Source organism: Coregonus lavaretus (genome assembly GCF_964263955.1).
Source record: "Coregonus lavaretus genome assembly, chromosome: 19".
Lineage (NCBI taxonomy): Eukaryota > Metazoa > Chordata > Actinopteri > Salmoniformes > Salmonidae > Coregonus > Coregonus lavaretus.
Window position 1 is genome coordinate 7,135,404 of NC_140006.1, and position 27,327 is coordinate 7,162,730.

Here is a 27,327-nt window from a genome sequence, read left to right on the forward strand (position 1 = left end):
GACTCCTGATTTCTCTCTTCCCCTTCTGCCTACAGTTTCTTAACTGGTGCCCTTTCCTTGCAGTAACTACACGGTTCCTCACATTTTCTAGCAAAATGTCCCGTTTTGTCACAATTGTAACACTTCCACTCACTCCTGTCTCCACTATTACTATTTCCTTCTTGTCTGTCTTTGCTACCGTAACCTCTCTTCTCTCCTAGGTATTGACTAATAGTCTCACTGTCTCTAATTCAACATAAAACCCCATCATCCAATCAATTTTCATACCCATTACTGTCAATGCCAAATTAGGTTTCTCTGTTCCTGTTGAAGTGCTAAATCAATAGTAGCCAATTCAAACACCTCACAATTTGGATCAAAGGGTTCCTTAGTCTTCCCCCCACTAGAGTCTACTATTTCTCCCTCAAGGACTAGTCACGCCTTATCTTCCTCTTTCTCACACTCAAAGCTGGGGGATGGACTTCTCTCTCTCTCTCCTCTCTCCTGTCTGACTCAGAGAGATTCCCCCCCAATAGATTAGGTAAGGCTATCAGTGGGTACTGGCCCCCTCCTACTCTCTCTATCTCACTGCTTATTTCTCCTTTACACACCTTATGTATCTGTTTTAAGCATGGATTCGAGTTTATCTGCGTCCAGACGTCCCTCAAAACCATACCTCTCCCTCCACCTGGTTATATAATGGAGATTTCTTCTATCCCTGGATTCCATTTTAATTACATCAAGCATTTCTCGTCCCCAGTCAATTCTGGGACCTCTTGTGAGGATTCCCCCCCCCCATGGTTGGTACTGTTAAAAATCCCTTAGCCACCTCTCTATATTACAAGTCAATTTAACAAGTAATTCAAAATAGCTTCACACAACAACACCTCATAAGGAGTGCCCAGCAGGAGTCCAATTCCTATCAGAAAACATACATACAAACATTCAGACACTCCCAATCTCTCCCAGGGGGAAAAAGTTATCCTTCTCCCTGAGTGAGATTGTTGTTCCCATAAGGGTTTCTTCATTTTGTTGTCAGGATTGGTTCTCGCTGCTCAAATCAGCTCTTACTTCAGACAATGGTCTGGAAGGAGTGGGGGCTGGAGTGCAATGTGTTAGATGGTGCCAGGGTGCTCCTGATTTACCTCTGACCTGGACTGAGTGTGAAGTAACCTCCTTCACTTCGTACGGTCCAGTCCACCTGGGTTCCAGCCACTTTCTTTTGTGGACTTTCACCCTCACCCAGTCTCCCACTTTTACCTTCAGTGGTGGCGTGTTTCCCGTCAGCTCCCCCTCTTGGGCCTTCTACACCTGAGAAGAGAGTGCTGCAGAAAATTCCGTCAATTTCATCACATAATCAGTCATTTCTATCTGTTGTACATCAAGGGCGGGCATATGACCTCCCTCCCTTGGTGGACCTTGCATTTCTCTCCCTTACATTATCTCATGAGGAGAGAGATGGGTCCCTGCCCCTGGTGATGCTCTCATAGCCATCAAAGCCAGTGGCAGGGCTTCAACCCATGTCAATTTTGTCCCTGGACAAACCTTATTCAGTTTCATAAGTCTCACTATAACTTCCCTGATGAGCCTCCATCACACGTTTATCCATTAAACAATTGACATTTACACATCCGACCCTATTGGTACATGGAGCGTTTGTCATTAAGTAATACACATTAATCAGTTGACATTTACACATCCGACCCTATTGGTACATGGAGCGTTTGTCATTAAGTAATACACATTTCTATCTCTCCTAGCCACACAGTTCCCCCCCGGTCTGACTCTCTGGATCCTTCTCTCGTGAACCCACTCTCCCAGCCGGCTTAAACTGTACATATTATCACACACTTCCCGGTCTGACTCTCTTGGTCCTTCTCTAGTGAACCAACTCTCCCAGTCCGGCTTAATACATGTTATCACAAAGTCCCTCCCGGTCTAACTCTCTTGGTCCTTCTCTAGTGAACCAACTCTCTTAGCCGACTCTCGACTTATTAATTATTCCCACATATGTTTACTTCACTGTCTATTTTCAGTTGTCATACATGTATAAATTTAATCAATAATTCATACTCACACTCGGTAATACTGATCAGAATTTAGATAGACTATACGACAATATGCAAAGTTTGATTTAACAGGTTTTGCTTACCTTGTTTATAGTCGACTTTAGGATCAGTTTCCCGAGCTGAGTTGAATTGTTGTCCTCCCCCCGAATAATTACACCAGTCTTCCGTGAATCGTCCTTCCACCAACTCGCCCCCTCACATCCACATCAACCACTCTGGATCTAGACAACCATCCTCTGCTACCATTTTGTTGATAACGGGATATGGAGAAGGGAGAGTCGGTCAAGGATGGATTCAGACTAGGTGATAAATTGTATGACAAGGCAGTTTATTCAGAGTAAAGATATCTGGTACAAGCGTGCACGGACTCGTTCTTTCAGCTCATATGGAACTTGCAGACGGAGCCCCGAAAACACAGTGCACACATGTTTTATACAGTTTAGTAAAGTAGGTTGAGTCTGGCAGATCTGGTCTTCTGGTTGGTCCATGCTGTTTGAGCGTTGTCCTCTGTGATTGGGTCTAGGAGATCTACTCAGGCCCTTTGTTCCGAATGCTCAGCAAAGTAGGAGATTTGGTGTGTGCGTTTAGTTATCTCTTATCTTGAGTAAGTCTGTGTGTGTGAGTGCATCTTTGCAAAAGTCACGAGATGTTATTGTCTATAATCAGCAATGACCTTAACACCCTGTGGTCAGGCGTTACCTGTTTCATCAATGTCTATGCAAGGTTGGTGTCAGCATTCTGTCTCTGAGTGTGTGTGTGTGTTCAGCATCATGTGCCTCTTGTGCAATGCAGAACATGTTTTCTGCAATATATGTGCCTTCGAGTTCTTGACAAAACTTGTCTTGAAAAAGGAATTAGTTATAGCAATGTAATAGCAATAAGCTATTTATAAAAATAGCATTTCTTACATCCGCCAATCGTGAAGAAGAAAATCGACTACTTAAAAATGGAGATATCCTCAATGGCGCAACACATGCTGTCAGAGAAGCTATAAAGCCACAGATACAAAGCGTCGTCTATCTATCTCTATGTAGGAAACGGACACAATATAGTACATGCCAACGCGGTCGATGCTGTTCGGGATCCTTAGCAGCTGATACAAAGTAACAACATTTTTACAACAGCTCGCGCTGGAATTAGTTCGACGGTGGGGTAAGAATTGATCGAGGCTAGCGGTTTGATGTCGTATTTGATAGTTTTATTTCACGGGGAAAGGAAATACTTATTGTTGACTTAGGCTGTAACACCTGACCTGACTATGTGGAACTGGCAAATGAGTGTTGCTAGGTTGGTTGGTCGCCATAAAAACTTTATAAAATTGGAGTGATCCCAGTAATTTTAACTTCAATTAACTTTTCGAAAATTCCCCCGACATGTATTTGACTTACTATATTGAAATGCTTTACAAACATATGCATTGTAGCCTTCAAACTGAAATGCAATATTTTCTCAAAATAATCTATTGAAAGTAATTCAATTCACTTGGATGTTATCTGTTGTCAAACTAAGATTTTGAATATATATATCTCTCCAAGACACCAAAGCATAAACGTTAAGACACCCACTTGTACCTATTTCTCTACACACTCCTCTCCTCTACTGGAAATAACACCTGCCATTCACACTCCTGACTATTCCCTGTTAGGAGGTGAAGAGGTTCAAAACCTCAGTGTCTATGTTGAATACAGTACATGACATTAGAAAGACAGATCCTTGTGGAATGTGCCTCTCCAAGAATTATCCAAGAACACAGTAGCATTCCATGCATTCTCTCTGTTTCCATAGAGAATGGCCTCTCCCATGATCATCATGGACCCTGCTAGAAGACCTGACAGGTGTCACTATCACCTCTCAGATAGCAACTTAACATGGGACATTGTTCAGCAAGGGAAAAAGCCCCTGGGCCGGGCCAGACCGGGCCAGCCGTTAGTGAGGCTGTATTCTGTATTTTTCAGTCTGTCCCTGCAGAACCCCTGATGGGAGCAGGTCACATGATTATAATTAGGCCTAGCTAGCTGCCCCTCACATCATTACAGTAGACATTACAGTGAAAAGCTTACTTACAAGCCCATAACCAACAATGCAGTTTAATGATTAGCATTTTTTTTTTAAAGAGCAGTAGTAAAATAAAATAACAGTAGGGAGGTTATATACAGGGGGTACCGGTACAGAGTCAATGTGCGGGGGCACCGGTTAGTCGAGGTAATTGAGGTAATATGTACATGTGGGTAGAGTTAGTGACTATGCATAAATAATAAACAGAGTTGCAGCAGCGTAAAAGAGGGGGTTGGGGTGGGGGGGCAATGCACATAGTCCGGGTAGCCATGATTAGCTGTTCAGGAGTCTTATGGCATGGGGGTAGAAGCTGTTAAGAAGCCTTTTGGACCTAGACTTGGCACTCTGGTACCGCTTGCCGTGCGGTAGCAGAGAGAACAGTCTATGACTAGGGTGGCTGGAGCCTCCCTCTGACACCGCCTGGTATAGAGGTCCTGGATGGCAGGAAGCTTGGCCCCAGTGATGTACTGGGCCGTACGCAACTACCCTCTGTAGTGCCTTGCGGTCTGAGGCTGAGCAGTTGCCATACCAGACGGTGATGCAACCAGTCAGGATGCTCTCGATGGTGCAGCTGTATAACTTTTTGAGGATCTGAGGACCGATGCCAAATCTTTTCAGTCTCCTGAGGGGGAATAGGCTTTGTCGTGCCCTCTTCACGACTGTCTTGGTGTGTTTGGACCATGATAGTTTGTTGGTGATGTGGACACCAAGGAACTTGAAGCTCTCAACCTGCTCCACTACAGCCCTGTCGATGAGAATGGTGGCGTGATCAGTCCTCTTTTTTTCCCTGTAGTCCACAATCATCTCCTTTGTCTTGATCACGTTGACCGAGAGGTTGTTAACCTGGCACCACACGGCCAGGTCTCTGACCTCCTCCCTATAGGCTGTCTCATCGTTGTCGGTGATCAGGCCTCCCACTGTTGTGTCGTCGACAAACTTAATGATGGTGTTGGAGTCGTGCCTGGCCATGCAGTCATGAGTGAACAGGGAGTACAGGAGGGGACTAAGCACGCACCCCTGAGGGGCCCCTGTGTTGAGGATCAGTGTGGCAGATGTGTTGTTACCTACCCTTACCACCTCGGAGCGGCCCGTCAGGAAGTCCAGGATCCAGTTGCAGAGGGAGGTGTTTAGTCCCAGGGTCCTTAGCTTAGTGATGAGCTTTGAGAGCACTATGGTGTTGAATGCTGAGCTGTAGTCAATTAATAGCATTCTCACATAGGTGTGTAATGTTCTACAGGCAGTCAGTGTTGTAGTGGAGTATAAATGCCATTTACTCACCTTTTTTTTATATTGCATGATAAAATTTTTCTGGTAAAATGCATTGAAAGTTGAGAAAGCGTTACTTTACTGACACTGCGTTCACCTGCCGGGATACTTGGCTGTCTTTCTAGTCTAGTTCTTGTTCTAACACACAGGGGCTGACCTGTATTTCACGCTTCACACCTCCTACCCTTTCCTCCCAGGTCAGTACTGGACTGTAGAACTTTAATTCCTATTCCAAATGTAGTGCACTACCTTTATGGGCCCTTGTCAAAAGTAGTGCACCATGTAGGGAATAGGGTGCCTCTTCTTGACTCTTTGTGTGTGGTGTACTGTAGGAGGAAGCTCTGTCTGTCTGTATGTATGTCTGTGTCTGTCTGTCTACTTAACAGATGAGCCAGAGGCTGTAGAGACAGAGAAGGGTGTGTGAACTGTGTCTTTAGTACCCAGCTGTGTGAACTAAACACACACACACGCAGCCAGTGGATTAGTTTTCTCCATGGCACACACTCCTGTCTATATGTTTTGGCTGTCACTGCCATGTGTGTGTATGTGTCCACCCAGTAGAGAGAGATCTATGAGCTACTGTGGTTGGGCAAATAAGTCCAACATGCTCTGAGGTCCATCCATACTGATGGTGTACTGTCATTTTACATGTGACATAACCATCTCTCCATCCTTTTTAGCATGACACATGCTTATGAATGTTTTTTTAATTCATCTATGTATGCCTTATAAAGGATCTATGAAGGCTTCATTAAGATTTTATTTCAATGCAATTTAGTTGACAGGGACAGTTCACAACTGTGACAGTTAGGCCTATGCTATGATGCTAATTAACATCAATCAAGTTCATAGGAGCATGTCAAATTGGGTCTCAAATTAAAGCTTAGAGACTATATATTTTTTACAAATTAAGGCATATATACATAAATAAATAAAACATCCATCCCAAAAAATGTTGAATAAGCAAAGGCATTGATTTCTGGTCAAACAGATAGAAAAGGGTTTTTAGAAAACATCTACCAGAGAAAGTCTTAAAAGGTATTAAAATACATCAAAACACAATAATGTTGAAGTAAAGACCCCTGCCAACTTATATCAACACTTATATTTAGTTTTGGAGAAATTATTTGCCTCCTGTAACATTGCCTTGTACCTTGAAATTCCGTTAACAAAAAAACGTAACTTAATTTCTCTCCCTCATGAGGAGGGAGGATAATGAACGTACACAGAAGTATCAAGTAAAGGTAGACCTATCAATTAGTGTTTTTACTGATATACATTTTATGTATTATTAAGTGATTTAAAACTCAATTCCGTTGCCAAATCGGTAATGGAATTTCTACAATTGAATCGGCTACAATGGGAAATCATAGTAGTCACAATCAACAGTTGTGTTCACACGTTTGTACAGTAGAGTACAGTAAAGAAAAGTAGAGTATAGTTCAGTACTGTACAGTAGAGTACAGTATAATGTACTGAACTATACTCTACTGTACTGTACTGAACTCTACTGTGCTGTACTCTACTGAGCTCTACTGTACTGTACTGAACTCTACTGTGCTGTACTTTGATGTCCAAACTTGTGAAACATAGACATCTATGATTACTTCAGATTCGATTACCGCAATTCCGTTACTGGGTGAGAATCCACTTCACTTACTCTAGTTCAATAACCAAAAGAGTCAATGTGTCATGCCATAGCTAATACCCCATTCTTTCTGCAGATGTCGTTGAATCGTAATTTGGAAAACGTGGACACAAGAAACTGAGGGAGATTTTACCGACATTCAGTGTAAATTGTTAAAAGTAGACCTTGTGCATAGAGTTGTATGGGTTGTTAAACTTTGAAATCAATGTTTTTTGTTTGGCATACTTTTAAGTTAAAAAATCAGAGTCTCGGCGCAATTTCGTTAACATGGAATTGCCCCCTGCTGTCTTGTGTGTATTCTCTCTCTCTCTCTCTCTCTCTCTCTCTCTCTCTCTCTCTCTCTCTCTCTCTCTCTCTCTCTCTCTCTCTCTCTCTCTCTCTCTCTCTCTCTCTCTCTCTCTCTCCCTCTGCCATGTGTGTTGTCAGTGAGCTGGTCTGACTAGGGCTGTGACACTGTAACTGTGTCAAACCAGTTTTCTTTCCTTTCCACCCACACCAATGGCTTTGTTTCTGTTCTGTAATAGAAAATAGTATTTGTCAGGATTCAACACCATCTAATCCTCTCTTCCTGTCTGGGGTATTTTCTATACAGGCTTTTGATCATTTCAAGGAATCAACAGTAGAAATCGTTTAGAATGTCATTGTATGCTGTAGCCTTAAGATTTCCCTTCACTGAAACTAAGGGGCCTAGCCCGAACCATAAAAAACAGCCCCAGACCATTATTCCTCCTCCACCAAACTTTACAGTTGGCACTATGCATTCGGGCAGGTAGTGTTCTCCTGGCATCCGCCAAACCTAGATTCGTCCGTCGGACTTCCAGATGGTGAAGCGTGATTCATCACTCCAGAGAACGTGTTTCCACTGCTCCGGAGTTAAATGGCGGCGAGCTTTACACCACTCCATCCGACGCTTGGCATTGCACATGGTGAGCTTAGGCTTGTGTGCGGCTGCTCGGCCATGGAAACCCATTTCATGAAGCTCCCGACGAACAGTTATTGTGCTGACGTTGCTTCCAGGGTCAGTTTGGAACTCAGTACTGAGTGTTGCAACCGAGGACAGACGATTTTTAAACGCTACGCGCTTCAGCACTCGGTGGTCCCGTTCTGTGAGCTTGTGTGGCCTACCACTTTGCGGCTGAGCCATTGTTGCTCCTAGATATTTCCGTTGTTGCTCCTAGCTCATCACCCTCAAAGCTCATCACTAAGCTAAGGATCCTGGGACTAAACACCTCCCTCTGTAACTGGATCCTGGACTTCCTGACGGGCCGCCCCCAGGTGGTAATGGTAGGTAATAACACATCTGCCACGCTGATCCTCAACACGGGGGCCCATCAGGGGTGCATGCTCAGTCCCCTCCTGTACTCCCTGTTCACCCATGACTGCATGGCCAGGCACGACTCCAACACCACCATTAAGTTTGCTGACGACACAACAGTGGTAGGCCTAATCACCAACAACGATCAGACAGCCTATAGGGAGGAGGCCAGAGACCTGGCCGTGTGGTGCCAGGATTACAACCTCTCCCTCAACGTGACCAAGACAAAGGAGATGATTGTGGACTACAGGAAAAAAAAGAGGACTGAGCACGCCCCCATTCTCATCGACGGGGCTGTAGTGGAACAGGTTGAGTGCTTCAAGTTCCTTGGTGTCCACATCACCAACGAACTATCATAGTCCAAACACAGCAAGACAGTCGTGAAGAGGGCATGACAAAGCCTATTTCCCCCTCAGGAGACTGAAAAGATTTGGCATGGGTCCTCAGATCCTCAATACCAGGCGGTGTCAGAGGAAGGCCCTCAAAATTGTCAAAGACTCCAGCCACCCTAGTCATAGACTGTTCTCTCTGCTACCGCATGGCAAGCGGTACCGGAGCGCCAAGTCTAGGTCCAAAAGGCTTCTCAACAGCTTCTACCCCCAAGCCATAAGACTCCTGAACAGCTAATCATGGCTACCCGGACTATTTGCACCCCCACCCCATCTTTTTACGCTGCGCTACTCTGTTAATTATTTATGCATAGTCACTTTAACTCTACCCACATGTACATATTACCTCAACTACCTCAACTAGCCGGTGCCCCCGCACATTGACTCTGCACCGGTATCCCCCTGTATATATAGCCTCCCTACTGTTATTTTATTTTACTTTTACACTTTTTTGTTGTTGTTTTATTTTACTTTTTTATTAAGAAATACATGCATTGTTGGTTAAGGGCTGTAAGTAAGCATTTCACTGTAATGTCTACACCTGTTGTATTCGGCGCATGTGGCAAATACGATTTGATTTAGATGTTTCCACTTCAAAATAACAACACTTACAGTTGACCGGGGCAGCTCTAGCAGGACAGAAATTTGACGAACTGTCTTGTTGGAAAGGTGGCATCCTATGACAGTGCCACGTTGAAAGTCACTGAGCTCTTCAGTATGGGCCATTCTACTGCCAATGTTTGTCTATGGAGATGGCATGGCTGTGTGCTCGATTCTATACACCTGTCAGCAACGGGTGTGGCTGAAATAGCCGAATCCAATAATTTGAAGGGGTGTCCACATATTTTTTGTGAGTGTATCTAATCTAAAATCAGTCTAAACATCTCAAATTACAGTAGGCCACAACAAACAAAACACTGTCTTTACATCAAACCAGACTGCCAGTATCGTATGCGGTATTGTGACCTGGCCAGGTTTTTCGTATTGTGACCTGGCCAGGTTTTTCTCATTAGCTTTACAAATTAGCAAATAAATAAGAAAACACAACGTAATAAAAATGCAATCTATCTCCTCTCTCCATCCAGCAGTCCTGTACACAGGTTCCATCCCCCAGCCTTCCATGGCCTCGGCCCCATCATCCTGACCTTTAACCCTGACATAACACATGGATGACCTGGATGCTCTCAGAGGACTCTCTCCTCGACCCCCTCCTCCTGAGGACTCTGTGTCCCTTTCCTCGTCCAGCACCGACATCATCAACTTAGAAGGTACATGATCACTACAGTAGTTAGTCCTGGATGTGTTATTGTACCTGTCTTATGTTTGTTGTGTGTTATTGTGACACTGTGTTGTGTGTGTCTAGATGCCCATTAAGCTGTGTGTGTGTTATTGTGTGTGTAGATGGCCACTACAGTGCCCTGCGAGCGGAGCTGGAGGCTGATGCTCAGGACCTGGAGGGAGAGTCCTGGAGTGTCTCTGTGGACCAGCAGTACATAAAGAGACTACACAAAGACGCTATAAAGAGACAAGATGTCATCTACGGTAAGAATATAGCTGGGGTAGCTGATCTTATCATTAAAGAACTGGTTTGGGTGATGATGATATTAGCCATTGCTACAATTATGTTGTTGATGACTTCTTTACAACAGTAATAATGATGATGCTGTATTTGTGTGTGTGTGTGTCAGAGTTGATCCAGATGGAGGTGTACCACCTGCAGACCTTGAAGCTGCTGCTGAGTGTGTACAAGTATGAGCTGAGACGCAGCCTGCAGATGGAGGAGCATAAGCTGGACAGGATGTTCCCTCAGGTAACACACACGTACATATGGAGCGAGAGAGATCTGAGACAGAGCCTGCAGGTGGAGGAGACTAGGCTGGACAGGATGTTCCCATCCGGTGACTCCATCTCTTGCTTAAAACCAATAGGTGTGTATTGCATGTGCAGTAATCGTTTCCTTTACTCTTCCATCAGATGGACAGCCTGCTGCACATCCACCAACACTTCCTGTGGTGTCTTAGAGACTGCCGCGACGGACAGAATCACTACACAGTCACACAGCTGGGAGCTATACTCATCAACCAGGTAGGAACCATTACACTGTTACACAGACAGGTAGGAACCACTACACTGTCACACAGACCGGGGGAAAACGACTGCCCACTCTCATTGAAGCCACGGAAGTTGAAGGCCGACCGCGGTACTGCAGGCATTGTTAGCAGAAAACAGGATCCCCCATTTTAGTGAATGGAAAAAATTGCAATCTTTGTGTAAATATCGAAGACAATCAAGTTACCAATAATTGCTTCTAATACACCAGATGTTTATCCTTGAACCGATTATTATAAAATCGCACAAAGAAGTTATGAGGATAATTTAGTTGCTAATGGCTGCATGCAGTACCCAGGTCAGCCTTCAACTTGAGTTAATGAATGAGAGGGTGCAGCACTGAGTTAGCCTTCAACTTCACTTCCTGGAGTAGCTCAAACTACGCATATTGTCTCCATGAGACGCCATCTTAACCGACTTCATTTGGCTTCAATGCACTATTGAGTCTTCACATAGGAATGAATGGTGTCACGTGATTGATGGATTTGTCCATTCATATATACAGTTGTGGTCAAAAGTTTTGAGAATGACACATACTAATTTTCACAAAGTCTGCTGCCTCAGTTTTGATGATGGCAATTTGCATATACTCCAGAATGTCATGAAGAGTGATCAGATTAATTGCCATGAAAATGAACTTAATCCCCCAAAAAACATTTCCACTGCATTTCAGCCCTGCCACAAAAGGACCAGCTGCCATCATGTCAGTGATTCTCTCGTTAACGCAGGTGAGAGTGTTGACAAGGCTGGAGATCACTCTGTCATGCTGATTGAGTTCGGATAACAGACTGGAAGCTTTAAAAGGAGGGTGGTGCTTGAAATCATTGTTCTTCCTCTGTTAATCATGGTTACCTGCAAGGAAACACGTGCCGTCATCATTGCTTTGCACAAAAAGGACTTCACAGGCAAGGATATTGCTGCTAGTAAGATTGCACCGAAATCAAACATTTATCGGATCATCAAGAACTTCAAGGAGAGAGGTTCAATTGTTGTGAAGAAGGCGTCAGGGCACCCAAGAAAGTCCAGCAAACGCCAGGACTGTCTCCTAAAGTTGATTCAGCTGCGGGATCGGGGCACCACCAGTGCAGAGCTTGCTCAGGAATGGAAGCAGGCAGGTGTGAGTGCATCTGCACACACAGTGAGGCAAAGACACTTGGAGGATGGCCTGGTGTCAAGAAGGGCAGCAAAGAAGCCACTTCTCTCCAGGAAAAACATCAGGGACAGACTGATATTCTGCAAAAGGTACAGGGATTGGACTGCTGAGGACTGGGGTAAAGTCATTTTCTCTGATGAATCCCCTTTCCGATTGTTTGGGGCATCCGGAAAACACCTTGTCCGAAGAAGACAAGGTGAGCGCTACCATCAGTCCTGTGTCATGCCAACAGTAAAACATCCTCAGCCAAGGGAGTGGGCTCACTCACAATTTGCCTAAGAACACAGCCATGAATAAAGAATGGTACCAACACATCCTCCGAGAGCAACTTCTCCCAACCATCCAAGAACAGTTTGGTGACGACCAATGCCTTTTCCAGCATGATGGAGCACCTTGCCATAAGGCAAAAGTGATAACTAAGTGGCTCGGAGAACAAAACATCGACATTTTGGGTCCATGGCCAGGAAACTCCACAGACCTTAATCCCATTGAGAACTTGTGATCGATCCTCAAGAAGCGGGTGGACAAACAAAAACCCACAAATTCTGACAAACTCCAAGCATTGATTATGCAAGAATGGGCTGCCATCAGTTAGGATGTGGCCCAGAAGTTAATTGACAGCATGCCAGGGCCGATTGCAGAGGTCTTGAAAAAGAAGGGTCAACACTGCAAATATTGACTCTTTGCATAAACTTAATGTAATTATCAATAAAAACCTTTGACACTTATGGAATGCTAGTAATTATACTTCAGTATAACATAGTAATATCTGACAAAAATATCTCATAACACTGAAGCAGCGAACTTTGTGAAGACCAATACTTGTGTCATTGTGGTCCTCTGTAGCTCAATTGGTAGAGCATGGTGCTTGTAACACCAGGGTAGTGGGTTCGATCCCCGGGACCACCCATACGTAAATATGTATGCACACATGACTGTAAGTCGCTTGGATAGAAGCGTCTGCTAAATGGCTTATTATTATTCTCAACTTTTGACCATGAGTCATTAAAACAGACAGGTAGGAACCATTACACTGTAACACAAACAGGTAGGAACCATTACACAGCTGGGAGATATACTAATCAAGCAGGTAGCGCCTCTCTCTCTCTCTCTCTCTCTCTCTCTCTCTCTCTCTCTCTCTCTCTCTCTCTCTCTCTCTCTCTCTCTCTCTCTCTCTCTCTCTCTCTCTCTCTCTCTCTCTCTCTCTCTCTCTCTCTCTCTCTCTCTGATTCTGAGAAAACATTCTAAAGAAATAATGACTCTGTACTATCCCTTTGTCATACCTGATCAGAATGTTTGTTGTTGTTTACCTGATCATCATGATGATGATGTTGTGGTGTAGTTTTCAGGTGAGATGGGAGAGAGGATGAAGGAGAGCTATGGAGTGTTCTGTAGTCACCACACAGATGCTGTCAGCTTCTACAAAGAACAGCTACAGAACAACAAGAAGTTCCAGAACTTGATTACGAAAATCGGTCGGTTGTCCATTGTGCGGCGGTTAGGAGTCCCAGAATGTATTCTGTTGGTGTCTCAGCGGCTCACAAAGTACCCCGTTCTGGTGGAACGCATTCTACAGAACACTGATGGTAACTAACGGACTCAGTTAGGTAACTGAATGCCTTTAAGGTGGGCTCAGCTGGGCTAGGCTGCATATCTCTTTGTACCATCAGCCCCCAGGCCCAGCCATGCTTGATAACCACGCTGTTCACAAATGGAATTTGATTTTACTTCCTGAATTGACTGAATTGAAATGGAATTAACCCAAACCCAATCCTCTACTCTCCTCCCATCAGTCGATAGTGAGGAGCACGGTGCCCTGGCCCAAGCCCTGGTTCTGATCAGAGAGACCATCTCTGCTGTGGACTCTCAGGTCCATGACCATGAGAGGGCCTCTAGGCTGAGAGACATAGGCAGCAGGTTGGAACCTCATTCTCAGGGCAGGCTGAAGGACGGAAGGGTGTTCAGGAGAGAGGACCTGGCAGAGGGGTCCAGAACCCTGCTCCATGAGGAGACCAACTGGCGGGCGGCCAACGGATGGCTGAAAGGTGATTTAAAAGAAATACAGTCAGATCCAAAAGTTTTGGCACCCTTGATAAAGATTAGCAAAAACACTGTATAAAATAAATAATATACATACTGGGCTATATTGTATGCCCACATTTTGTCAAATATTTCTTCTCTCAAAAAGATTGGGGTCAAAATGATTGGCACCCCTGTTTTCAATACCTTTCACTTTGCGAGTATAAAGGCACTGAGCCTTTTTTCTAAAATGTTTATGAGATTGGAGAACACATTGGGAGGGTTCTTAGACCATTCTTCCATACAGAATCTATCAAGATCCTTGATTTATTTTTATTTTATTTTACCTTTATTTAACTAGGCAAGTCAGTTAAGAACAAATTCTTATTTACAATGACGGCCTACACCGGCCAAACCCGGACGACGCTGGGCCAATTGTGCGCCACCCTATGGGACTCCCAATCACGGCCGGTTGTGATACAGCCTCGAATCGACCCAGGGTGTCTGTAGTGACGCCTCAAGCACTGAGATGCAGTGCCTTAGACCGCTGCGCCACTCGGGAGCCTTTGGCGACTAGTAAGTATTTTTTAAACCTCTCGCGTTGGGCTAGATGTGTCAATGTGTAGTTCATGTAAGTCGCTCTGGATAAGAGCGTCTGCTAAATGACTAATATGTAAATGTAATACAAGGCTGAAACTTGGCCGCAAGTGGATCTTCCAGCAAGACAATAACCCCAAGCACACATCTAAATCCACAAAGAATTGGTTAATTGACCACAAAATCAACATTTTGCAATGGCCATCTCAGTCTACCGACTTAAACCCCATTGAAAACCTGTGGTTGGGCAGTCCGTAAGCGCAGATGAAGGATATCAATTTACAATAACAAAGACTGAAATGACACAATACATTATGAATCATTCATTTCTATTGGGCATAATCTGAAACGCAACCAAAACAAACAGCAAATGCATCCAACAAATGTGTAGAGTCACAAGCTTGATCTAGTCATTGCGTGCTATGAATATGGGACCAAATACTAAACTTTGTATTACTTTAATAAACAGGAATTTGTTCCGATACTTTTGGTCCCCTAAAATGGGGGGACTATGTACAAAAAATGCTGTAATTTCTAAACGGTTCACCCGATATAAGAATCCCATCAAATTAAAGCTGACAGTCTGCACTTTTAACCTCATTGTATCATTTCAAATCCAAAGTGCTGGAGTACAGAGCTAAAACAACAACAAAAAATGTCACTGTCCCAATACTTTTGGAGCTCACTGTATGTGCACCACATCATGGCTCTCTCTCGCTCTACTGTGTGTGCATCTTGAGCTGTCACTCAAATAGCGAGGGGCTGAAGCTCATTGGCTGCAACTCGAATTGCTAAGGGGACTGGTCCACGTGAGGGTAAATGTAGGGAAAATGGCGCCACACAGCTTCCAGAAAACAGTCGCTTTCAAACTTGGGATTTCGTGGCTAATTGAGGTAAGACAGTAATTCTGCTCATAGATGATGCATGTATGAACTACACATTGACACATCCAGCCCAACGCGGGAGGTTTAAAAAATACTTACTAGTCGCCAAAGTACCGGAGCATGTCTTTAACAAGGGCCCCAGGAAAAGTGGAAGCAAAATAGCCCCATAACATCAAAAGATCCACCACCATATCTTACAGTAGGTATGAGGTTCTTTTCTGCATCCTTATTTTGACGCCAAGCCCACCACTGGTGTGCATGACCAAAGAGGTCTATGTTCATGTCATCTGACCAAACCACCAGTTCCAATCCAAGTGCCAATGCAAGTTAGCAAACTCCAGGCTTTTACATTTGTTGGATGACATGAAAATAGAGCTATTTTGCCACGCACACGATAGAGGAGCAGCTGTACAGTGAACAGGAGGAGGCCAGGCTAAACCAGTCTCAGAGACTTCCAAGGTAAAAGACTCTACCCATACCAGCTCTACCTGAGCGCTTCAAAATGTTCTCAATAACAGCTGTCCAAATGCCCTCAACTACCATTGTCAGGTCATATGGAATGTGTGTGTGTCCAGAGCATCTGTAGGTCTGTGTATTTTTCTGACCATATAATCTGTGTGTCTCCAGGGAGTCTGTGTATGAAGGATGTCCAGATCATGCAGAGCCTGACAGAGAAGCTGCATATGTTTGCTGACATGGCGGAGGCTGTACCAGGGCTGGAGGATGTAGTGAACCACTCTCGTCTGCTGCTCCGCAGTGACGCCCTAGACCTCCAGCAGGGGGAGACACTGCTCAAGGGGGCCATCACTGAGGGTAGGAATTAATGACAAATCCGCCCCTATGCCCTAAGCAATTGTGGAGATCTGTGAGGATTTGATAGGTTAAAGCAATATTGTAATAGCTCCACCTTCACCTCCTGATAGGCTGGCCTTGGTACTCCTGCTAGGTCTGATAGGATCTGATAATAGTTAACTTAACCATTTTCTTTAGTAAATCTGTTATAAATGCTTATTGACCCACCATGAGAATCCAATGTCAGCTTGTCAGTTAGGGAATCAGCTTTTCGTTTCTTCTTCTCTCTTCAGTGGAGAATCTGCAGAACCTTCTCCTGTCCGGTGTAACTGTGAGAGATCCAAAGGACAGCCTGGGATCAGGGGGATACAGTTTGAGGCCAGAAGTGCTACGGCTCCGTCCAGGGGGGCTAGGCCTTGGGGGGCTGTGGAACCTGGTGGCACTCAGGAGAGCCGAAACCTGTGGGGGCTATGTCTGCAATCCCATAACCCCTGTGAAGAGTAAGTCTACCACTCATACAGATGGACTATGGATGCTGGATCGACGCCCGCACCTCTCTGATTCAGAGGGGTTGGGTTAAATGCAGAAGACACATTTCAGTTGAATGCATTCAGTTGTACAACTGACTAGGTATCCCCCTTTACCTTTCCTTTATTATACCACTGTTCATATTCATGTTTTCCAGATGGTAATATACAGGCGGGAGAACAGCTAGACAGTGTGGCAGGAAGACCTCTAGACAGAGGTCAGCATTCAAACTCTGACCCCCAGCTACAGGACCTTGACCAATCAGAGAGTCTGGAACTGTCGGTGAGTTACTGGCTGTTCCATTCTCTCCCTTTCTCTTCCAAGTGGGCACTTGTTCCCTCCTACAAGTGTGCTCTTGTTCTCTCCTGAGAGAGGGAGGGCGGTATTGACTGGTTTAGTTTGTCTGATTCATGGTATTGTGATTACAGGTAGATGAGTCACCAGCACCAGCATCATACTGGAGTTCTCCATGCCCAAATCCATCCTTTCCTGAAGCTGAGGTAAGTGTTGCTAGAACATATCACTTTTTTTTTATTGTGCCAACCTGTTGGAGACAGTTTTCTATTGTATTAGTTATGCAAATATTTGTCTATTAGATAATATATATATTTAAGGATCATTTCATTTATTTACAGTGCTGTGAAAAAGTATTTACCCCCTTTCTGATTTTCTCTATTATTGCATTTTTTTTTTACACTGAATGTTATCAGATCTTCAACCAAAACCTAATATCAAATAAAGGGAACCTGAATGAAAAAAAGGATACAAAAATAGTTATTTCATAAACAAAGTTATGCAACACCCAAAGCCCCTGTGTTAAAAAGTAATTGCCCCCTTACACTCATTAACTGGTTGTGCCATCTTTAGCTGCAATGACTGCAACCAACGCTTCCTAGAGTTGTTGAACAGTCTCTCACATCGCTGTGGAGAAATTTTGGCCCACTCTTCCATGCAGAACTGCTTTAACTTAGCGACATAACATTTGTTGGTTTTCGAGCATGAACTGCTCGTTTCAGGTTCTGCCACAACATCTCAATCAGGTTTAGGTCTGGACTTTGACTAGGCCATTCCAAAACTTTAAATGTGTTGCTTTTCAGTCATTTGGATGTGGACTTGCTTGTGTGTTTTGGATCATTGTCTTGCTGCACTTCAGCTTCAGCTCACAGACGGATAGCTTGACCGTTTATCAAGCATGGTGGTGGTAGTGTGATGGTTTGGGGAGGCTTTGCTGCCTCGGGACCTGGACAAATTGCCATCATTGAAGGAACCATGAATTCTGCTCTGTATTAGAGATTATTATTTATTTATTTTTATTATTTTCGTAATTTACCCCCCTTTTTCTCCCCAGTCGATCTTGTCTCATCGCTGCGTCCTCCGAAACTTGACCCGCCAAACAGCGCTTCTTAACACCCGCCCGCTTAACCCGGAACCCAGCAGCACCAATGTGTCGGAGGAAACACCGTTCAACTGATGATCGAGGTCAGCCTGCAGGCGCCCGGCCCGCCACAAGGAGTCACTAGAGCGTGATGAGCCAAGTAAAGCCCCCCCGGCCAAACCCTCCCCTAACCCGGACGACGCTGGGCCAATTGTGCGCCGCTCTATGGGTCTCCCGGTCACGGCCGGTTGTGAAACAGCCTGGGATTGAACCCGGGTCTGTAGTGCCGCCTTAGACCGCTGTGCCACTCGGGAGGCCTGTATTAGAGAATTCTAAAGGAGAATGTCAGGCTATCCATCTGTGAGCTGAAGCGTAGCTGGGTCATGCAGCAAGACAATGATCCAAAACACACAAGCAAGTCTACATCAGAATGGCTGAAAATCTACAAATGTAAAGTTTTGGAATGGCCTAGTCAAAGTCCAGACCTAAACCTGATTGAGATGTTGTGGCAGGACCTGAAATGAGCAGTTCATGCTCGAGAACCCACAAATACCTCGAAGTTAAAGGAGTTCTGCATGGAAGAGTCGGCCAAAATTCCTCCACAGCGATGTGAGAATGATAACAACTCTAGGAAGTGTTTGGTTGCAGTCATTGCAGCTAAAGGTGGCACAACCAGTTAATGAGTGTAAGGGGGCAATTACTTTTTCACACAGGGGCATTGGGTGTTTCATAACTTTATCAAAATGTTGTGTTATTTGTTCACTCAGGTTCCCGTTATCCAACATTAGGTTTTGGTAGAAGATCTGATAACATTCCGTGTCAAAAATAGAGAAAATCAACAAGGGGGCAAATTCTTTTTCACAGCACTCTATATGGTTTATGCAGTAATTTGGTAATGTGATTTCTTATTATGGTTCTATTATTTGAATTATAATAGGCCAATTACTCCCTCTATCCTCAATTAGTTGTAAGTATGGGTGGGCCTGCCCAGATAGCCACATATTGGGTATATAGAAACAGGAAGTAAAGCAAATGTTTGTGAGACCGTGATATCTATTTTCTTTAACCACACGTTTTACCTTGACCTAATTTGTTTACCTGGAATATTGGAACCTTTGTTTACCTTGCACTTATTATATTGGATTCTATGAAAATAAATACGTTTTCGTTTGGATTCTTGGGTTTTCGATTGGATTTTGGATGTGCATCTCAAATCTTGCATTTGGTTTTCCCACGGCTTTTCGAAAGCTGCTACAACCTTATTTCTGTCTCTCTCTCCCCAGTTCTTTGACAGGGTGCTGCTGCTCTCACAAAAACTCTACAGTCTGCTGGTAAGACGTACTGTATCTATTCTTTACATTCTATAGAGACAGTTGATAGGTTTGACCTGTCGTATCTTACCATTAGATAGGTTAAGTGTGTCCACTGCCCATCCCTGGTCTGAAGTTTGTCCTCTGCCTCCTGGCGTTAAGTTTGTTCCCTGCCATTCCCCGTAGGCCATCGTCTCCCAGCAGGACAGCCACATTGAGTTGCAGCGTGCCTTGCTGTCAGAGCGCGAGCATCCTGGCCGTCCTCGTGGCAACGTGCTCCTGGAGCAGGAGAAACAACGTAACATGGAGAAACAGAGAGAGGAGATGGCTAACTTCCACACGCTGCAGACACAGCATAGACAAGAACAGGTATTGAACTAGAACACAGTTTATTACATTAGAGAAATGGAGAGAGGAGATGGCTAACTTCCACAAGCTGCAGACAGCACAGACAAGAACAGGTACTAGAACAGTTTAAAACTCTGAGGTAGAAAATAGTTTATGTTAGAGAAACAGAGAGAGGAGATGGCCTACAGGAACAGGTACTTAACAAAAGTAGAGAAACAAAGGTAGAGAAACGGAGAGAGGAGATGGCCAACTTCCACAAGCTGCAGACACCATCAGGAACAGGTAGCTAGCTAGAATAGAGCTTTAAACTGCAGACACTGTATCAGTTATTACGTCTTAAAGCTTTTATCAAAATATAGCCACATGTTGTATATGTATACATACAATCTTGTTGTAGGGTTACACCTGCTGGATGAATGTTGCGTGTCTCTGTGCACAAGTACTTGCAATTTCCTGTGTCTTTTTATTTTTATTGATCTATCGATCTCGATTAATCCTCTATCTATTAATTGAACTATCTATTGTGTTTATCTATGATATCTCTCTGTCTCACAGGTGTCAAACTCGTTCCATGGAGGGCCGAGTGTCTGCAGGGTTTTTACTTCTCCCTTGTACTTGATTGATCGCTGATTAGTTAGGAACCTTCCTCGCCTGGTTTTCTAGTTGTTCGAGCAGAAACTCATCTCACTTCTCTCATTTCCCTCTCTCATCCATCTCATCCGCAGGCTCACTGGGAGAAGGAGCAGGAGCGCCACCAGCTGCAGGCGGAGGTCCTGGAGGCGCAGCTAAGACAGAGAGAGGAGGAGTGTAGGAGACTGGAGGAGAAGCTAGCAGAGGAGAGGGGGGAGCTGGAGAGATGGAGAGAAATCTACCAACAGGTTGCTGCTTCGTTTTGTTACATTATACAATGTTACAATATAACAATTGTGGTCTTACTATAAGTTGCTCTGGATAAGAGTGTCTGCTAAATGGCCAAATGTTTAAAAAAATAAAAAGTTAATCTTCAATTGGCAATTTTATCCAAGTGAGTGCTGCTGGCCTTTTTTCATTGTTCATGTGATGTACCGTACCAACAGGATCTGGAGAGGCTGAGGGAGTCTACAAGGACTGTGGAGAAACAGAAGGAACGCCTGGATATACAGATGAAGTTGAAGAAGAACAAGACCATTGCCAACCCTGGGAGTTTTAACTTCAACACTCAGCAGGTGAGGAGGTGGTGTGGTCGTTAAGGACTGAGGACCAATAGTGAGAGGGCTGTTAATTATGCATTTATAGATATTGATGTATGGGACGTTTAGGTAATCTGGTCATTCTCTTCTTCTCCTCTCCCCCACTCCCAGTCGTTCAGAGGGAACCTCCCCCACTCTGCCTCCTTCCGAGGGGACCTTTCCCAGTCGTTACGAGGGGACCTGATGGGTGGTTGGACCACGGGAGGTGACGTGACCCCCATCCAGACCTCCAAGGTCCACGTCCAACCCAGCCCCTCTCTAGCCACAGCTTTCTTCCTGGAGCAGCCCCCAGAGGTGAGACATAGCTAGGACATAACATGGGCTAGACTACATGGAAGGACAGTATACCAACCACAGATAGAGTTGAAAAATTCCAGTACTTTCCCCAAATTCCTAGGTTTTCTAGAAATCCCGGTTATAAGATTCCTAGAATCAGGAGGGAATAAGTAGGAAATAGGAGATATGAGAAGTAGGAGATTTCTGTAAAACTTGGGAATTTTGGCAAAGTTACCGGTACTTTGCAACACTATCCACAGGACTATGTGAATATGTGTGTTCACCTTCCAGGGTTTTTGTATTCAATTTATTGTACTATAGTGTATTCATATTGTGTATTTTGTGTGCTGACCTCACAAAATGCATTTCCATTAAAAGTGACAAAGTTCCCTATCAGAACACTCTTACGAGTTCAATCCCAGTAGTTCACAGTATTCATAATGTTCCCAGAGGCTTCCGCCCAAATAAAGAGTCTGGTGGACCAAAGCATCAAACTTGGCCTTCGTTAGCCAATACAGAAAGACCAGGAGACACTCCCGGCGCATAAGCATTGGCTTAATCTACCAACCAATCATCTCTGACAAGGTTGGCCGGTATTCAGATTTTCATACAGTTTCTGTATACGGTATTACCGGAAGTGCACACAAGGGACATTATTTCAAAAAATTATATATACAAAAATAAATAATAATATTGATGCACGAAACAATTTAGGCAGCAGGGATCTTGATCCAGGAGGAGATTGAATGCTTCTGCTGTAACCAAGAAGCTTGATCTTGACATCTAGCCACTTAGCTAGCAAGTTAGCAAACCAAATGCATAGCTGGAGTGCCTTCAGAAAGTATTCAAACCCCTTGGCTTATTCCACTTTTTGTTGTGTTACAGCCTGAATTCAAAATGGATTAAATAAAAAAAAGATCTCACCCATCTACACACAAAACCCCATAATGTCAAAGTGAAAACCATGTTTTTAGAAATGTTTGCACATTTATTGAAAATGAAATACAGAAATATCTAATTTACATAAGTATTCACACCTCTGAGTCAATACTTTCTAGAAGCACCTTTGGCAGCGATTACAGCTGTGAGTCTTTCTTGGTAAGTCTCTAAGAGCTTACCACACCTGAATTGTGCAACATTTGCCCATTATTCTTTTCAAAATTCTTCAAGCTCAAATTGTTTGTTGATCATTGCTAGACAAACATTTTAATGTCTTGCCATTTTAGATTTTCAAGTAGATTTAAGTCAAAACTGTAACTCGGCCACTCAGGAACATTCACTGTCTTCTTGGTAAGCAACTCTAGTGTAGATTTGGTCTTGTGCTTTAGGTTATTGTCCTGCTGAAAGGTTAATTAATCTCCCAGTGTCTGGTGGAAAGCAGACTGAACCAGGTTTTTTCTAGGATTTTGCTTGTGCCATTATTTCTTTATTTCCTCTAGGATTTTGCCATTACATTAATTTTTTTTATCCTGAAAAACTCCCCAGTCCGTGCCAATAAAAAGCATACCCATAACATGATGCAGCCACCACCATGCTTGAAAATATGGACAATTCAGGACAAAGTACATTTCTTAGCCACTTTTTTTGCAGTTTTACTTTGATGCCCTATTGCAAACAGGATGCATGTTTTGGAATATTTAGGTTAGTATTGTTGATTGATCCATCCTCCGTTTTCTCCTATCACATCCATTAAACTCTCTAACATTTTTAAAGTCAGAATTGGCCGCATGGTAAAATCCCTGAGCGGTTTCCTTCCTCTCCAGCAACTGAGTTATGAAGGATGACTGTATCTTTGTAGTGACTGGGTGTATTGATACACAATCCAATAATAACTTCACCATGCCCTTCTTTGCGAGGTATTGGAAAACATACCTGGTCTTGTTGGTTGAATCTGTGTTTGAAATTCACTCCTCGACTGAGGGACTTTACAGGTAATTGTATATGTGGTGTACAGAGATGAGGTAGTCATTCAAATATCATGTTAAACACTATTATTGCTCACAGAGTGAGTCCATGCAACTTATTATGTGACTTGTTAAGCAAATGTTTCCTCCTGAACTTATTTAGGCTTGCCATAACAAAGGGGTTGAATACTTATTGACTCAAGACATTTCAGCTTTTCCATTTTTATTAATTTGTACAAATGTGTAAAAATATAATTCTACTTTGACATTATGGGGTGTTGTGTGTAGGCCAGTGACACACAATCTCAACCAGACTGTAACACAACAACGTGGAAAAAGTCAGGGGATGTGAATACTTTCTGAATGCACTGTAATTTATTTGACACATCTTAGATTTCTTATAGTTACAGATATAGTTAGTTATAAGCAGTGGCGTAGCACGCAGCCCCCACGAGGCGGGGGTTCCCCTAACGGTATTGAAAATCCACGGTATAAACGGTATACCGCCCACGTCTACCCACAACCCCTTCCCCCTAATCCTCCCCCATACGCTAGCGCAGAACAAGCACAGAGCCACGCCTCGCACTCGTGTGATTCGCAAAAATGTAATGATGACAAATACTTTACATTGTATGGTCACTCCCACTAAGGCCAACTTTGAATCGTTGACGTACCAGGTTTAAATGTGCTGTGCGCAATAGCCTGGGGACAAGGTTACAGTATTCATAACTTTACATTATCGTATTGTATTGTAGGTGCCCCTTCGTAGGGAGAGCATCAGCCCTGTGCCCCCTAAAGTGGAGGTTCCCATTCACCTGATCAGCACCACCAACCAGGTGGTCCACAAGCCAGGGGCCGTGCAGCAGCAGATCCCCACCAAGCTGGCTGCCCTCAGCAGCAAGGGCAACAAGAAGAGCAGAAAAAAGGGATCGCACCAGTGCATGCATAGTGCAGGTCAGAACACTTAATTTACATACATGGTAGAAATGATCGTATAAGAAAACTACCCACACACTGGATGGTTAGATGCTCCTGTAGTTTTTATTTGCAATGTATTGAACACAAAGGTTCTTCATCAGGCTGAGTGGGATCCAGTGGAGACCATCCTCCTCAGTGAATTTCATAAAATTAGTGAAACATTAAAGTTATCCTATACTAAATATATTCACGTCACCAAATAATTGATTAAAACACACTGTTTTGCAATGAAGGTCTACAGTAGCCTCAACAGCACTCTGTAGGGTAGCACCATGGTGTAGCTGGAGGACAGCTAGCTGCTGTCCTCGTCTGGGTACATTGACTTCAATACAAAACCTCATGGTTCTCACCCCCTTCCATAGACTTACACAGCACAGGAGGTTGGTGTCACCTTAATTGGGGAGGACGGGCTCATGGTAATGGCTGAAGCGGAATTAGTGGAATGGTATCCTTTCCATGTGTTTGATGCCATTCCATTTGCTCCGTTCCAGCCATTATTATGAGGCAGCCTCCACTGTTACACAGTAATTATGACAACTTCCGGAGGACATCCTCCAACCTATCAGAGCCCTTGCAGCATGAACTGACATGTTGTCCACCCAATCAAAGGATCAGAGAATTAATCTAGTACTGAAAGCATAAGCTACAGCTAGCTAGCACTGCAGTGCATACAATTAGGTGAGTAGTTGACTCAGAGAAAGACAATAGTTGAACAGTTTGAACAAATTAATTTCTTTAAAAATGTAGGAGGAGCAAGAGAGGGAAAGTACTGTACTTAGGTAGCAAATGCAGCTAGCTAGTTTAGCCTGCTCAAACAGAGGGATGCTATGTTAGCTAGCTGGCTATGACTATCCAACACTGGAACTCTTCCAAGTCAAGGTAAGCTTTTGGTTTTACAAATGTATTGCCACCGGGGCCCGCCTGTGTAACTGCTTACTGGCTGTACACTGTACTGCATGATTGTAGCGGGTTTACTAACGCATTAGTTCTATTAGCTATGTTGACTATGACGTTACTTTAACTAATATGGTGACAACGATGTAGGCTGTGTGTATTGGATATGATATGAAGGTTTAGCTTGGACATTTCCCCCTGGTCACAGACAGCTGATGTGTTGTGCATTGAAGTCCACAAGCGAAGGGAAAAGGTGAGAGGAGGAGAGCACGTAGATGCGATAAGGACTACATCGAGCTGTTTGTATATGGCTATGAAAGTGAACTGTTTGCGTGTGATCAGGGATGTATTCATTCCGCCGATTCTGTTGAAAAGCGTTTCTTAAACGGAACCAAACTGGGATAAACATACCTGAATTTGTCCAATAGAAACTCTTGTTTGCAACTGTTGGACTAAAGATTACACCCTAGATCAGCTAGATGCAGGCAAGATTGTGCAAGGCGGTATTGAATGCGTCACTGTCTGTCACCTCAAATCTTTCTCTCGACCTGTGTGCACCAATGTTGTAAACTTTCATTCATAGGCTAGGTTGTAGCAACCTCATTGATATAGGGAAAATTGAAGTATCATGTAGTAGCCTAAACCTATCAATGTTACATTGAGCTGGGTGAATGGGATATGAATGAGAGTCATCCAATATGCTGTTATAGAAATAAGCACCGACCGCCACTGGTGGGATCAGGATGTCAGTCACAAGATCTTCACACCCCTTTGCTATGACACTCTAAATTCGATTATCTGTTAGGAAGTGAGTATTTCTCTTTAGTTGTCTTTCCTCCTGCAGCATCTATAGACATGTCTCAGGTGGTGCCGATCAGAGTGACAGGAAAAGAGTGCGGGAGTCTGAGAGGGAAGAGGACTGTGAGCCCTCACAGGAGCAACCAATCAGGTAAGATTTTTACCATGACTGGAGATTTGTTTTAACGTCTCAGGATCTAAATTAACATGACGCACGCACGGACACACGATGAGTAAGTTAACCCTACGTTGTTATCCCTCCTCAGATCGTTTCTTTAGTCCTCCAGATCCTCTGTCCAATGCCAAGCCCTCCCAGACCCAGACCCTGTTGTCCAGCAGCAGCATGAGGAGGCACTTCCCTCCACCCGAACCTCCTCATCCTCCACCCTTCCCCAAAGACATAGCAAGCAAACCAACCAAGGAACGCGTCATCTATCTGTAAGGACACAGGGTGATACAGGGTAAGACCAAAACCCTAACTCATAGGGCCTATGCCAGGGGTCTGCAACTGGGTGCCTGTGTGCCAAAACCGGTCCACAAGTGATTTTATTTGGCCCGCCAAAGTAGTCTGTTCTGATCACTGTACAGTAAAGATTTTAATGTTTTACTGATTGGACTTTTCTAATTCCTGGTACTTATTGAGTGCCTGTTGAATTTCCATATTGTTCTGATGAGTGTTTCTGTCATGGTTTAAGAGGAATCGTCTCTAACCACTCTCTGCACTCAAGTCTTTACTTTTAAAGGATTCTTACATGAATGTTGAGCGGTGTTGTTAGGAAGCTGTTTATTATTATAACTTGTTTACAGATCTGAGGTGCCAAGCACGTTTTATTCTCAGAGCGCATTAGAAACGACTTTAATCTATATCGTTGACCTGCTGCTTGAAATCAGAATGTCTTAATCAAAATAATGCATTTATGTCATAGAATGTATGGAAGTAAATGTAGATTTATCTGTTAGAGGGAATAATAATGGTATGGGGTTATACTGTATTTTAACACAGAATAATTATGACTACTGGACTTAAATGATGCCAATTCTACTGTGGTTTCTGTCATGAGGGAGACAGGAGTGGGTGTCATGACATTTTGTGGACTGTTGAATGCAGACAGCCTTACCACGCGATATCAACGCTCAACATGGAGTTTTAGTTAAGTTTTACCACACAACAGCTGCCCTGTGTGTGAGAATGTAGTTTGAACTGGAGCAAATCGTTTTTCCTTTTTCCTCATTGTTTAACTGTAATATGGTTATGTTCTGGGAACAAAGGTAACTTGTAAATAATAATGTTAAGATTTAACTTTTTGAATTATGTTGTTTTAATATGGGGAGGTTGTTTAGAAGGATTTGTGAATTATGTTGCTCACAGTTTCCAGTGAACACATAAATCGAATTAGAACACATGTGCCTTC

General features: G+C 43.8%; 1 protein-coding gene across 2 annotated transcripts; it reads left to right on the plus strand.

Moving 5' to 3' along the window:
* Nucleotides 1-3,070: 3,070 nt before the first annotated feature.
* Nucleotides 3,071-27,327, plus strand: LOC311147138 (rho guanine nucleotide exchange factor 18-like). Of its 2 annotated transcripts, none has more exons than XM_084183764.1 (19): nucleotides 3,071-3,200; nucleotides 9,807-9,989; nucleotides 10,123-10,263; nucleotides 10,410-10,531; nucleotides 10,696-10,806; nucleotides 13,326-13,569; nucleotides 13,777-14,028; nucleotides 16,111-16,296; nucleotides 16,569-16,775; nucleotides 16,961-17,085; nucleotides 17,232-17,303; nucleotides 19,462-19,509; nucleotides 19,675-19,857; nucleotides 20,562-20,714; nucleotides 20,913-21,041; nucleotides 21,177-21,359; nucleotides 24,001-24,199; nucleotides 25,962-26,066; nucleotides 26,182-27,327. In XM_084183764.1, exons 2-19 carry the CDS (start codon nucleotides 9,887-9,889, stop codon nucleotides 26,355-26,357), a joined length of 2,739 nt encoding a protein of 912 aa, XP_084039890.1. In that variant the 5' UTR covers nucleotides 3,071-3,200; nucleotides 9,807-9,886; the 3' UTR covers nucleotides 26,358-27,327. The 2 variants fall into 2 exon arrangements, with proteins under 2 accessions (XP_084039890.1, XP_084039891.1); XM_084183765.1 differs by having other exon boundaries at nucleotides 3,117-3,200; nucleotides 9,810-9,989; nucleotides 26,182-27,213.

What these genes read in the sequence shown, in the direction of transcription:
- LOC311147138 (XM_084183764.1), top strand. Translation starts at nt 9,887, where the DNA reads ATGGATGACCTGGATGCTCTCAGAGGACTCTCTCCTCGACCCCCTCCT. An exon ending in TCCCATAACCCCTGTGAAGA is followed by an intron (nt 16,776 to 16,960) that starts GTAAGTCTACCA and finishes CATGTTTTCCAG; the next exon opens with ATGGTAATATACAGGCGGGA. An exon ending in TCACAGGAGCAACCAATCAG is followed by an intron (nt 26,067 to 26,181) that starts GTAAGATTTTTA and finishes ATCCCTCCTCAG; the next exon opens with ATCGTTTCTTTAGTCCTCCA.